At 34.6% G+C, this 15,332-nt stretch overlaps 1 protein-coding gene across 1 annotated transcript; it reads right to left on the reverse strand.

Annotated features, from left to right (window-relative positions):
* Positions 1-921: 921 nt before the first annotated feature.
* LOC144970554 (NEDD4 family-interacting protein 1-like) lies at positions 922-14,293 on the reverse strand. The gene is made up of 7 exons (XM_078910314.1): positions 14,113-14,293; positions 12,398-12,500; positions 11,233-11,366; positions 9,737-9,806; positions 8,236-8,360; positions 7,279-7,345; positions 922-4,227 (listed from the first exon to the last, which is right to left on the reverse strand). The coding sequence occupies exons 1-7, from the start codon at positions 14,140-14,142 to the stop codon at positions 4,130-4,132; spliced, it is 627 nt and encodes a 208-aa protein (XP_078766440.1). The 5' UTR covers positions 14,143-14,293; the 3' UTR covers positions 922-4,129.
* Positions 14,294-15,332: the final 1,039 nt, after the last annotated feature.

The raw sequence follows: 15,332 nt of genomic DNA on the forward strand, positions 1-15,332 counted from the left end.
CAGTAAAAACCAACATTTACAGCAAAATAATTGAAATTTCCTATTTTATAAAATCCAAATAAGGCAAATGTAGATACTTGAAGCTTGAAGCAAAAAATATAACAATAGTCAAATTCAATGGAAGCTTTAATCTAATTTACAAAGACAGATTACATGGACGTTTTGTGTATCCTTTTGGTCAACAAAATCAGTTGTGTTGTAGTGACAAAACAGAAAATCCGAAAAGTCCATATAATCGGTCTTCGATAATATAGTTTAAGTAAGTAGTAGTCCTTCAGAGTCATCGGGCCCATGGAGCCGGAGTATATCCCGGTTTCTATAGCGTGAAACGGACAATAGCATTTGCTTGCTACCCTTTGGATAGGACACTAAAGTACTTTTTGCCAGATCTATTAGATCCAGCTACCCATGCACTGCTGGGTAAACATCAGTTAAAAAAACTTAACTGCACCCGGGATCGATCTCTGTCCCATTGCGTGTGAAGCGATTGCTCTACCAACTGAGCGATCGGGACCCCCAGTTTAAGTAAGCTTCCATTCAAATTTTACTATTGTTATTCATTTTTTAATCTCTTACTCCTATAAAGTTAATCCAGTGTTGCCAATTTAGGAGGCAAAAATTTACTGAATTTTCACGCAAACACATAAACCGACCCCTTTCTGAGGGTTGAGCGTGAACTCCATTAAAAAGACTTTCTGTACTTACTTTTTTTCCTCCCCCCGTTTAGCAGGTGGTTGGAAAATATACTGAGAAGGATTGGCAAATGTGTTAATCCTCTGTAAATAGTTACCCTGGCCCGATATAAAACCAGATTGTAGCCATGGATCACATATTTGGGAAATTGTATAAATACAAAAAGATTTACAATAAGAAATAATAATACATATAATACATGTAATATTAGTTACATAAACACATCAGTTTTTAGTGGGTATCATTCCAAATAAAAACGAAACATTTATTATCATTGATTTCATAGAACATCCACGAATCCCCCTGGACCATGATGGCTGATAATCACTGATGGATATTCTGCGGGACTCCGAAAATCTTTTTATTTTTCCAGGCTTGACAGAAAACTTCGACTTGGAATATCGATATTTAAAATGTCTATAGACTTATGGTACCCAAACACCTCAAAACATAGCACTTTAATTTAATATCTTATGGTTAAACCTGACACTTTAACATAAAATCTTATGATTAATCCTGACACCTTTAATTAAAAATGTTATGGTTAAACCTGGCACTTTCATTTTAAATCTCATGGTTAATTAATCCTGACACTTTAATTTAAAACCTAATGGTTAAACCTGATATATAATTTAAAATCTTATGGTTATACTTCCATTTTAATTTTAAATCTTATGGTTATACTTCCATTTTAATTTAAAATCTTATGGTTAAAATTGACACTATAAATCTAAAACTTGACACTTTCTTATGTTTAAAATTTTTTGACAACTTCAGGGAGATTAGAATAAATCAATATATGAAACGAAACGAATGTTTTGATGTTAATGATAACGATTAATCATTTTTGTCCACAATTTCAGACTAAATTTTTAAAAAATGTATTTTCAGCTGTGTTGTGTGACCAAAACCAATACAGATAGATGTCTGTCCTTAGAGCTTATCAAGCACATTGGGTGGAAAACAACATAGAACCACGATATAATGTGTACTTTGAGTTAAAGGTAGAGCCAAATCTTCTATAAATTACATTATCCTCTCATAAACGAAATCTTTGAGAAAATACAAAAGTTCATTTTATAGAAGTTGACATCGCTTGGCTCTTTGTTTTAAGACTACCAGTAGGGTGATTAGTTCTCACAGAAGTACCTCAAAAAAAAAAATAATAATAATAATTTAAGATGACTATGTTTTGTCTTCTAGTACAATTGAGTTGGCAAACAGAACAGGTGAGTATTTAACTTAACCCCTACCACCAATATGTGCTGTTTCTTTACATTTGTTCTTTTGAATTCATCGCCACGTGCCCCTAGTTGGATTTTTTAAATTCCATATTGTGGATGTTATACAATCCATCAGTATGAATTACTTTTACTTTCAAAGTGACAAATGAAAGAGCAGGCACTGGTGTAAGATAAAGTTCTGAAAAGATGTGCATGAAACAGTGCCAGACAAAGCAGAAAGAAAAATACAAGAAAAAAAAAAAAGAACCTTTCCAAAAAACATCAGTCTGTTTCAACAAGGGATCTCAGGCTGATTTTTTGCAATGTTTTTATGCATTTTTTCTGGCATTATTCTTTTTGTTTGGTCTGTCACTGTTTAATACATACCTTTTCAGATTTTCACTGTCATGGCACCCTCATACACCACTTACTGAACCAATGGTAAGTACAATTTCAAGAGCTCCTCACAATGTTGTTCAATCTAGTGTTCCTCTGAAGCCAAAGCTTATTCCAGTTGCTTTAGCACTAAATGCACAGTAGCAATTGCTTGCAAACCGTTGTGTAAGACGTTCGTCTATCACTAAATGGATACACGTAGTAACATTGTTTGCTACCTTTTGTGTAAAACAATATAGCCAATCACTAAATGGACTGTAACAATTGCTTGCTATCCTTAGTCTAAAACGCTATCTATTACAAAGCAATTCTCAAACAGCGCTAAGATGCCTAGCCACCAAATTGTGCCAGTTAAAAGATTTTATGACCAAAGACAAATTGAAATGTTGTCTTTTCCGAAATTGGTGTTAATCCTCACACCACTGTGCTAAACTGAAAAAGAATTACTTTCAATTAAATGTCAATGCAGCCAAAATGTCCTTTTAGAAAGGGATTCATATTCCACTCAGACTCCAATGTTACACTTGGCCTGTTGTCATTTCTTCCAATTTAACAGACAGAAAGGAGGAAACTCAGCAGTAATTGTCGATGAAGCATAAACTTAAGAATTACAATTCCTCCTTCCCCCACCCCAACCACCATTAGTCACTTTGGTTAACCCAAAACGTGTCTAATCCAAATGAGATGACCAAGTCTCTTGAACAACTTCAGTTTTTACTATAGTAAACAGGTAACCCTTCAGAGACACGGATATTTATTCTGGGCTCAATGGCAGATAGTGACAAAAAAAAATGAAAAAAAGGAGGATAATTTTAAACAAATGTCTTTAGTCTCATTTCTACTTTACTGCATTCACCCCCACTTTTACAGGGTTGGTTTGTATTCTCGTTGAGTATGAGAATGACTGTACAACCTGGACCCCATGTCAATAGAATGGCATTGAAGTATTTTTCATATCACCATTCAGATGATCAAATAAGAAACTATTGAACTTCTTAATTTGCGATAAAGAAAAAAAAACAACCCATTATTATTGGGTTTTATTTCATTTGATTCGAAATTATAAATAATACAGAGAACTGGTCAGATCGTCAATCATTTTATTTCGTTTCATTTACAATATACAATCAAAGAAGAAACAATAGTGTATATTTCATTATAAAAGGCAAAATTCGATGCCATTTCCAAATAAATCGAATTATAATTTTAATTCCACAATACAAATAGAGAGAATCGGATTGAATGAGAAACTTTTCCTTGGTTAAACATGTTTGATTTAATTTTACTCCTCTAATGTAAAGTTTATAAACAAACTATTAAGCCTGATCTTTGCAATAAAGTATGGAGACGGAAAAGGGTGTTGTGGCTAAGAAAATATAATTTCTAAATTCATTGTCTATGGCAGATTTGTAACCAAGGTCATGCAAAAGGGTCGTTTTGCTTTTTCATAACATTTGCAACAAAAATATTTCAATACTAGGCCATTTTGAAACACTAATAAAAAATGTTGTTCTCATCAGTTTTTTTGGGGAATATAGTGAAAAATAAATAAAAAACTGACAGAATTTTGTTATTAGTATTGGAGTATTTTTGTGGCAAGTGATATGAAAACGACCTTTTTGGAACACGTATATATGTAACAAAAAAAAAAACAAAAAAAATGAGGCACCACTCTATTTTATGTTTAAAAGATTGTTAAGTATGATAAAATAAAAACGCACAGCCATCATCATTATCAAAGCCATCTTCATCATTATCAACCATCATGATCCACATATTATAAGGCTGTAAAAACCGTCTCCCATCTTTATGACTTCCTAAATAAGTCTGAAGTGGCGGAGTTGATTAGTGAGGCGAGACCACTCGTACTTCACTCTCACATACTGCACTGATCCTCGTACAAAGAGCAGGAATCCTAATTTAAAGACAAAATAAAACAAAAACAAAAGGTGATTGATGGTTATGATCAATAATAATATTATAGCACCCAAAGCAGCCAACTTTTCAAAGAGATAATATGGGACACCTTAGCCTTAACGCACAATACTATAATGACCTTAAAAAAACAGTTTGTTTGTTTGAACAATTATATAATATAATCTAGATTTAGAACTGTTTCTCTTCCTTGTTTTAATTTGAGAGTTAAAAAAAACAAAAAAACTCATAATCGCGGGACATGCAAGAGTCAATTCCATACATTTATACATTCCAATTTTTTGTTCTTTAATTCTCTTCCTCCAGATTGTCATATCGGGACAGTTCCAATTTTATCAGGACAGTTGGCCACTATGAAACTCCCCTTTATAATTATAAGTCTCTATAAGGAAAAATACAATCAAGTTTTTACATTAAAAGGACACTAAGATGATGTAACAGTATTACTGACTTCAACAATTCATACTGAAGGTGAAGGTAAGCGGTCATTTATTTAAAAACTAATGACTACTGATCTTCACCTGTTTAAATAATTGTCCATACTCAGCACCGATTTGAATGTGTATTGAATTGGGTCATCATAACATTACATCATTTAACCATAGAAAAACAGGGGAGTAATAAGCAACAATGTGATGTTTTGTTAATATTTGGAATTAACTAAAATCTTATTTAAAAAAGTAGTCCTTCAGAGCCATAAGGCCCAAGGAGCCAGAGTTCATCCCAGTTTATATAGCGTGAAACAGACAATAGCAATTACTTTCTATCCTTTGGATAGGATGCTAGTCTGTCGCAAATTATTTTCCGCCAGATATAACAGACCAAGGTACCCATTCACTGCTGGGTAGACAGGGTAATCAGAAAGAAAATCTCGACTACACCCGGGATCGATCTTGGTCCCTTCGCGTATGTAGCGAGTGCTCTATAATCTTATTTACTCTTCTCATAATTTTATGTTTACTGACTTTAACAACAGGGGTGAGAATGACTGGTCACAAAAAAGGAGGAAATTTTTCATCGTGAAGATCATGACCCATCCATGCGACCATAACCTATAGATTTGAATTTCACTAAAATTTACTGAGATACGACCCAAAATTTGTCTTTCAGCAATTTCTGACACAACTCGGTGGAATTTCAAAAGTTGAAAGTGTAATTACAACATTTGGTGGTTGTAGTAGGGATGATGATGTGGTGGTAGTTGTAGTAGTAGTGGTGGTAGGGATGATGTTGTGGTGGTTGTAGTAGTAGTGGTGGTAGGGATGATGGTTTGGTGGTGGTTGTAGTTGTGGTGGTGGTAGGGATGACGGTTGTAGTTGTAGTAGTGGTAGGGATGATGATGAGGTGGTGGTTGTAGTAGTGGTAGTAGGGTTGATGGTGTGGTGGTGGTTGTAGTAGTAGAGATGGTAGGGATGATGGTGTGGTGGTGGTTGTAGTAGTAGTGGTGGTAGGGATGATGGTGTGGTGGTGGTTGTAGTAGTAGTGGTGGTAGGGATGATGGTGTGATGGTGGTGGTAATAGTAGTGGTGGTAGGGATGATGATGTTGTGTGGTTGAAGTAGTGGTAGTAGGGTTGATGATGTGATGGTGGTTGTAGTAGTAGTTGTGGGAGGAATGATGATGTGGTGGTAGTTGTGGTAGTGGTGCTAGTGATGATGGTGTGGTGGTGGTAGGGGTGATGTGGTAGTGGTGGTAGGGATGATGATGTGGTGGTGATTGTAGTAGTAGTGGTGGTGGGGATGATGATATGATGATGGTTGTAGTAGGGTTGATGATGTGGTGGTAGTTGTAGTAGTAGTGGTGGTAGGGATGATGTGGTGCTATTTGTAGTAGTAGTGGTGGTAGGGATAATGATGTGGTGGTGATTGTAATAGTAGCGGTGGTAGAGATGTTGATGTAGTGGCTTTGGTGAGTGTTTTTTTATTCAGTGATGATAATAGCAATTTGTCAAAAAGGAGGAAAATTTCTCGGTCTATCGATCAAAAACAAGCAAAGAAACCTAGTAGTAGTAGTTAGTCAGCTTATAAATACAACCCAAGAATCTCTCAAATTCAAAGCCATAGTCCAAAATTAAAAAGAAAAAAGATTAAACTAAGCCAATCACCATTGCTTTGTTCTAATATATCATCTCTATATACCAGATGATTTAATGGATAGTTGAGAAAGAAACAGAGAGAGATAAGGGTGTGTGTGTGTGTGTGTGGGGGGGGAGACTTCTTTACCATAATAAATTATGTATTGACATTTTGAATTCTATATCCACAAAAAAAAATAATAAAGAAAAGAGAAATAGAAAGAAAGGCAAAGGGGAAAAAGAAAGAGAGAGAGAGAGAGAGAGAGAGAGAGAGAGAGAGAGAGAGAGAGAGAGAGAGAGAGAGAGAGAGAGAGAGAGAGAGAGAGAGAGAGAGAGAGAGAGAGATTAAAAAGGCAATAGGTACCTACAACAGGGGGGAAAAAATCCAGACCCATTTGTCCATCCCCTTCCACCATCAACTAACTAATCAAAGAACACTACTGGTCTTCTGTGTCAATTGCGACATCTGGTGCCATACTGTCTGGCCCAACGTCATAAAAACGAGACTGTCACCAAATTTCACGAGACTGAGCACAGGTGTCAAAATATGACATAAGACATAATGGTGATTTTGAGGAAAATGTTTGACATGGCAAATTTGAAAAAGGAGGAAATGTGATGGGATGGGCGGAGATAAACTACCATTTAGGCGGAAATCCGCCTTTAGGCGGAAGATTCTCAGCCCTGAACAATGATTATCATAGGGAACTACACAACTGAGGTCATATAATGCAGTTTTTGACGTATATTGTATATTTTGTGACCTCGGAGAGAGCCCTTCCAAAGTCAGGCTTCCCTTCGGTCCAAATTCCCACAAAGGTCAAACTCTCTGTAATAATAATAATAATAATAATAATAATAATAATAATAATAACAATAATAATAATAACAATAATAATACTGATGTTCAATAATATAGTGAAAGGACTTGAAATTTGAGATACAGGCATAAACTTACCGCAAAGCACCAAGAGCCACCACAGCCAGGAATCTCCATCTGCAAAGTCTGTTCCCCAATTATTACGCTGGAAAATATTGAAACAAAAGGAAAATTTTATTTGTTATGTTTGCATGTTTGTTTTTTGAGGGTTTTACTGCGCTTGCAACACATTAAGGTCATATCAGAGCCTGTAAAAAGGAAGAAAATGGGATAGTAAAAAGTTCAAGAATAACAATTAATGCACCCAAGAAAAGTAAGACAAAGGAGAAATGATTCAAATAGGAAACATGTAGATTCCACACTATCAGTGTACTAAGTTTGAGATCACCTGAAAGTCTCATCAAAACGCAAGCACAGGTCCCCACTAAGAGGAATTCACTCAAATGTTTACAAATCATTATTATATATAACACAAAAAATTAATACAATGCATAATAGAGAGATGATTTACAAGACAAAAATATATCATCTCCCAAAACTCTAACTAGACATTTGACTGTTTCCCCTCCCAGCCAGGGTATTCGGCCAGGGCCAGGACAAAACCAAGTAATCTCATTCCAAGACAAAGACACAGTAAGTGCTTTCTTGCTCACTATGGGAGGCCAGGAACCCCACCCAGGAAAATTTATTTTAAAAATCTGAAATACTCATGAACCAACAAATAATATTGCAATTTTCTTTTGCTAAAAATAATAAAGCAAGGAATTATTGTTTATTAAAAATAAATTTTGGAATGTATAAGAATTTAAATCTCATTCTTGTGGTATTCATAGCAATATCTATCTTTCCAATCAGTCTAATATTTAACCCTATAACAATCATTATTCTCATTGCTAAATTGTAATAACAATTTTTAATACAATGAAAAATAAAAATAATAAAAGTATAATAACAATAATAATAATAATAATAATAATAATAATAATAATAATACAATTCCAAAAATCAAATAGTTGGAACATAGAAGATCCAAACCTTGGCAATGACCACCCATTTCACAATGGACAGCCCCAATCCAGACAACGCTCCACACCTGCCGGCAATTGTGTTGGACAGACATAAGGACAAGAGGAATCCAAGCCAGTTGAACAAGAACGAGACTGGAAAAGACGCAATGATAACAATTTTTCAAAAATACTGTTATAATTATCTAAACAATTTTAACTTTAACAAAACATTTTTGATCATGTAAATTTCACAGATTGAATAACTCACATTACCACAATCGAGCATTCATTTAACCAATTTATATTAGGTAGCCATGCCTTTATTAATCCCTAAGGGGAAATTTTTCTTTAGGATCTATTCCAAGGAAAGATTGGAATAACCCAGGCATTAGCCACAGTGCAGCACCACAAAGTGAGCTAAGGCTAGGTGACTTGCTCAAGGCCACCCAGCGTGAGGAGTAGTCGAACTTGGTATCTTTCAAGTACAAAGCACAGGCCATACATACCGCTGAACCATGCTGTCCCACTTGTCATTGAGACAACCTATGAAGTTGCTAGTTTTTCCTAATTTGATCACACTGTCTACTAAGTAAATTCTATTGGAATTCACTGAACTCATAATACGCTATCTCTAGTAGACATTTAAAAATAAGAAAAAAAGTCTACAAACGGACACATTTAATAAATTTTTTAACAAAAGTAGTTTAACTGACACAACATATAATAGGTTTATTGCTTAACATCTTAAACCGTTTATTAAACAAGACGAGATATGCGAGGTTTGCACTGGTAGCCTCGCTTATATAAAGCAATTCAGTTTCAAGATTCAGTTACAAAACAATTCACATAAAAACTACAGAATCCAAGATCATCCCCCCCCCCCCCCCCCCCCCCTCGCCTCTACTTCATCATGAAAAGTTCAAGGATCAAAGAGGAGAGAAAATAAGTATACACTGCCAAGTTTTGTTTTTTATTTGTTTAAAGGGTTTTATGGCGCTTGCAACACATTTAGGTCATATCAGCGTCAGTAAAAAGGAAGAAAATGGGATAGTCAAAATTACAATTAAAGTACCCTAGAAAAAGTAAGACAAAAGGGAACTGGTTCAAACAGGAGCAGATAAAGATTCCAAGAACACACTATCACTATCAGTGTACTTAGTTTGAGATCACCTAAATGTCTCATCCTGACTCAAGCACAGGTCCCCACTAAGAGGAACACAGTCAAATTTTGACAAATCATATACATATATGTAAAACTAAAAATAATACAGTGCATAACAGAGAGAGAAGATTTACAAGACAAATAAATATCATCTCCCTAAACACTAACTATACATTAGACTGTTTCCCTCCCACCCAGGTTATACCATCGAGAGCCAAGACAAAACCAAATAATTTCATTCCAAGACTAGGACAGAAAGCATGTTGGAAAACAGATATATAGGGGATAGAAGACACAGTAAGTGCCTCCTTGCCCACTATGGGAGGTCAGGAATCCCACCCAGACTGACAAGAAGAATAAAACTTACTAAAGAAAGTGCAAATAAACATGCCATCTGTTCCAATGGTCGCTTCATTGATGCCATCCATTGAAGTTATCTGGGGAAAACAGTAAATATTACAGTACAGCCTCAACTGGTTATTGAAATCTCGCCCAAAAAAATAAAATAAATCTGGATTCAATTGGAAACCAGATTAATATAAATCTCGCACCACATGAAAACAGTTATAATGCCATTTGTTTTATTGATGGCACTTGTGTTTGGCAAATGCTGTATAAATAATCAATTTACTTTGCCAATTCATTCTGTTCTATGTTGTATTTCTCTTGACCATGTTAGCAACTTTAAACATACTGCCTGACTTTACATCAAGTTTCTGAAAGAGATCACTTATCATGGGTTGAATATTATTGATTAATTCCACCCTTGTCCAGGGTTGCCAATTCAGAAGACAAAAATTTACTGAACATTTACGAGAGTACATCCACCGACCATCATCTGAGAGTTTAACTCCTGTATTAAGACATTAAGTACTTACTTTTTCCTATTTAGCAGGATTGTAAAATATACTGTGGTTTTTTAACATACTGAATTCAGTAAATATATACCGAAAATTGGCAATCATGCTCTTGTCTCTTTTCAAGGGACTTGAACATTATCAATAACAATGCAAAGAAAAGTGAACAAATGAAACACGAGGGACTGTTGTTTATATAATTTAAAAATATTTTAAATTATAAAATAGACTGAGCGTGAACAGACACTAGCTAACTTATTAATTTTTCAGAAACAACAGTCTGCAAAAACACTAGGGCAAATTTGGGATTTTAATGAAGCTGGGAAAATAATGGCAATGGTAATTTGTGATGGCGGTGATGATGATGATGATGATGATGATGATGATGATGATGATGATAATGAGGAAGGTGACACTTTCTGGTTGAGTGAAATACAATAGCAAAATTAAGGAAAATACCTGGAATTTAATGAAATCAGGAATGAGAGTAAAAATCTGAAATTTCTTGAAAAAAATCAGGATAGTGGACGTGTCTGCTAATGGCTTTGCATGTATTTGAGTGTGCCAGTGGGATGATTATGTAATGGCAATGGCAAGGTTTTGTTGAGCATTTATCACTTACCTGAGCATTTAAAGAGTGCAATATAAACATGCTCGACAACCTCTTTACAAGAAGTCCCTAGCCAACAGCAACACTTAACATGGAGGACAAGAAGACAAAATACCTGTAACGCAATATTTACAATGTTTATTTCTGCCAAAGACAACAAATGCTGTTAACAGTCAGGTACTAATTGTGCACCTGTGTATGGTGAAAGAATGTGAGTAAAGAAGCTTTTCATAGGACTCAATTATGCACCACTCAGAGCAGGACTCGAACCCTTGACCTTCCAGTCCGAAGGTTAGTGTCATAAACAAGATCACATAGCCACACATGAATATTGTGATACAATCATGCACTTTATGGGGCCAAATATGTTTTCATACAGCTCTGAATATGACTTACCCTTCCAGTTTCACAGTCCTGGTTACTTGAAGTTGCAGATTCCTCTGCTTTACTTCTTTCTGCTTCCTCGTATGTGGGCAAAGTGGTAGCATCAACATAGTTGGGAAGCTTGGCTGGTCCAAAAGCTGGATTTTCTGATAGAAGAAGATTATCAATTTTAGTCGTTAGAAATAAAATGGAATAAGATTTAAATTAATATTAATAGCCACCCCCCCCCCCCCCCCCTCCCCTTACCCCTTTGCGGGTAACTTGGTAAAACAGTCCTGGATTGCATGCAATTAAATCATTTTGAATCCTCCTAGTGTCAGGTATTTTGTTTTATTTTCTCTTTTATCCAATGAACAACAGTCCCACTACACTGCTCTCATGTAAACAAAAGGGGGGTAAAAAAAAGAAGAAAAGAACAAATTTTAATAAAAAGCTTATAAATCAGAACTTTTAAAATAAAAATCCGAAATTTGACCACCACACATCAAATGTTTGTTGTTTCCTTTAAATTTAAAAAAAAATAAAAAAATCAAACAACAACAAAAAATTAATTTAAAATAAAACTAATCTCAAGAGCTGTTTATTAATTCTTTATTATCTTTTTTTTTTTTGAATAGACATAGATCTCAATATATAGATACTTTTAGACCATTCATTTACAAACTATTTACACAGTCAAAGAAAAAAAAGGAAAAATAATTAAAATTATAAAATGTGATCAGAAAAAAAAAATGTTTTAGATAATCTTTTTACTTTTAAACGTACTATTCTGAATAAAATTAAAATAAAATTCCCTCTATTGATCCCCAAGGGGAAATTTGTGTTTAGGGTCTATTCCAAGGGAAGACTGGGAATAACCCAGGGTCAGCCGCAGTGCAGCGCACAAAGTGAGCTAGGGCGCTGTGACTTGCTCAAGGCCACACAACGAGGCGGGTAGTCAAAGCAAAGACTGTACCGCTGAGCCACAGCTGTTACTGTTTGAACATAAAATTAAATATAGTCTTTTCATATAAAATCTCAAACAGCCTTTATAAAAAGTCCTTTAGTACCCCCCCCCCCCCAAAAAAAAAAAAAAAGAAAGAAAGAAAAAGTAAAACATAAAAAATAAAAATAAAACAATTTGAATAAATGAAAAATTTGTTTTGATTCCTTCATTTCTTCCAAAAGTGTTCCATACCTCCATCCTGTTCCATGACAGCATTTTCTGTGTAGCTTGGAGGGGGCACTACCATGGCCAAATCGACAGGCTCAGCTGCAACATTCTGTTCCTCGGAAGGAAGCTGCATGTAAAGGAAAAAAGACATGGGAATTAAGAATTTTACGGGGGTAAAAAATATGCATAGTTTGAGAATATCTCTTCAAAATTCAAACTAAGGAAATTCAAAACAATAAGAGCATAGAATTAGAAATTAGTGCAGTAAACACTCTGGGGTCATGGGTCCCAGAAAAAAAAGGAGAACAGAGTGGAGTTCAATGCTTATATTATTTACAATTTGCAAGGCGGTGTAAAAACAAAATAATGTCTGCAGACTGCAGCATATAAAAACACATACTTTAAAAAATATGGTGTGAAAACTATTCACCGTCACCCTCTTCCTATTTGATGGCATGTGTCAAAGTCAAAGTCGAATGTGTTACAGTCTGGTGTGTGACGATAGTGCGTAGTTGGTCAGATTAGTGAGAGTAATTAGAATGGTTAGACAGACAGAGAAGTTAGAAAAGATCGTGCGTAGTTGGTCAGATTAGTGAGAGTAATTAGAATGGTTAGACAGACAGAGAAGTTAGAAAAGAAAATATGATATATGAAGGCTTCAGAAATCACACAATTATTTACAGATTAACACTTTTATTGTATGTCAAAGACAGTTGCTCCTTGTAAAATTATTATTGCCTTATAGGCAGTGTCTACGTACACGGTAACCGGCACCTAGCTACTATGTTCGTAGATTCTGAGGCTAGGTGCCCGGTAACAAAAATAATGATCATGATACCAAAATATCTGCAATATTCCTCTTTATATATAACGAAGTTATGCATCTTTAATTGAACCCCTCTAAAACTTTTAGTAAAAGCGAACGCAATTTCCAGTCATAACTTTCTTATGGCCGAGTTGGGTCACAATTTGACTCCCACTGCTGCTGCTCCCTAAACTGCCTAAAGTTACCGTGTACGTAGACACTCCGTTGCGAATAAGCACTTCGAATCCTTATTTCTTTGCATTAATTAATAATTAATTACTTTCACACTAACTCATCTTAAATTTTTAAAATATAATTTGAAAAATATACTAATAGGTATACGAGTCTTTCAAAGTCAAAGCATCTCTTGTTGATATTGTTATTCTAATTCTATACTTCCTTCTTATGAAAAAGTCTAATCTTCTAAGACATCTATTTCTATTACGAATTACCCCCAGTGAAATAGTGACGACTCCCAGTTATTTCAAGTGTGAATTCATTGATAATATAACTTATGTATCATATATCTATGAATACATTTAATATTGTATGTGTATGTATTAATATTATTATTTAATAAACATCTATGTATGAGTATGATATTCATAACCTTTGACATTTTTTGACGTTGATGATCAGTTGATGTGTAAGTAAGTTGTTAAGTGTACACGGGTCTTTCCATTTCAATATCATTTCGGCATCACATCATTTAAAACCTGGACACTCCAAACTATGCATGGTTAGAATATAATATTGTTATAAATTATAGGCTTAAACTTAAACTTAAATACAAGCCAGAAGGCAGACAGGAGTTAAGCAAAGGGGTCGTCAACGTAAACACAATCATCTCAATCTCACCAATCGATCAACACTACACACCAACAATGGCATACGGGGACTGACTCAAACAGTCGTTTACCACGTATTTTCTTACCACTTCGTAACGAACATTTGATCTAGCCATCCTAATATCACTAATTACGAAGTGACAGAACTGATGAGCCTGCTTATCCAAGAAGAATTTTGGGTAGATTAGCTCTATGGAATTTATTGTGATTTTGGTGATTTCCGAGTAAAGAACAAAATGGTGGCTTCCTTTTTAGTTGGTAATACCAGTTTGATTATAATGAAAAAGCCAAATTTTACGATTGTAAACTTAAAGATAAATTCTTTTGAAAAAAATTCCATAAATCAATTTGAATTGTTATAATAATATTAAAACAACACGGAGATTAGAAAAATAAAGGATGGACTTGACTTAATTAGGTATAACGTAATTTATATCAAAAGTTTTTGTGCTGCATATTTTTGCCAATCACACTTTGTGTATTTCAGCAATACAAAAGCAATACGACATACCATTATGTCGCGTTACAAAAATAGTCCCGTGAGATGTTACGTGTGATTGGAAAATCACCCACTATTTTAATCAGAAAAAAAAAAAAAACTCCCAAACAAAAACAACAAATTGTGAAGTTTTTGAGCAAGAAACCGAAAACCCAACCTATCTTAATCACTTATGTCTATAGTATGTGCCGAAATGAAAGTGCAAATAAGTGCACGGCGATAAAGACGTTTTAAAAAATCGATTTTCCATTTTTAAAAATTAATTTGTTTATATTATTATTATTATTATTATTATTGTTGTTGTTGTTGTTGTTGTTGTTGTTGTTGTTGTTGTTGTTGTTGTTGTTATTATTATTATTATTATTATTATTATTATTATTTGATGATGATGATGTCAGTGGTGTAGTTACCAAATAAACTATTCCTTGTTACATTATTATAGAGAGAGAGAGAGAGAGAGAGAGAGAGAGAGAGAGAGAGAGAGAGAGAGAGAGAGAGAGAGAGAGAGAGAGAGAGAGAGAGAGAGAGTCATGTTTCGTTGTCTTTACTTTGGCGTCGGCAACTGACTTCAACCACAACCACAACTGAAACTGAAAACTGAGACCTTTTATTCCAGGAAAATGCAATATAATGACTCAGTTCTCTCAGCGCATGCTCAATGGTGAAGCATAAGCGATAAATGTGGCCCTTTGTCTCATAGATGCTATGCGTAGAAGTAAAATATTCACACCATCAGTCAACTAAATTAAACACGGCAATACACAAAACTGTGTGTTAGAAACTTTAGCGTTTCTATTCTGATTGATA

This window comes from Berghia stephanieae, chromosome 4 (genome assembly GCF_034508935.2).
Source record: "Berghia stephanieae isolate SIO BIC M18660-M18661 chromosome 4, UCSD_Bste_1.3, whole genome shotgun sequence".
Lineage (NCBI taxonomy): Eukaryota > Metazoa > Mollusca > Gastropoda > Nudibranchia > Aeolidiidae > Berghia > Berghia stephanieae.

Excerpts from the sequence above, each read along its gene's own strand:
- LOC144970554 (XM_078910314.1), bottom strand. The coding sequence starts at position 14,142 with ATGGCTAGATCAAATGTTCGTTACGAAGTG. Across the intron at positions 8,361-9,736 it reads GTTTATTTGCACTTTCTTTA|TCTCGTTCTTGTTCAACTGG; the intron begins GTAAGTTTTATT and ends CGTCTTTTCCAG. Across the intron at positions 7,346-8,235 it reads AATGGGTGGTCATTGCCAAG|CGTAATAATTGGGGAACAGA; the intron begins GTTTGGATCTTC and ends AATATTTTCCAG.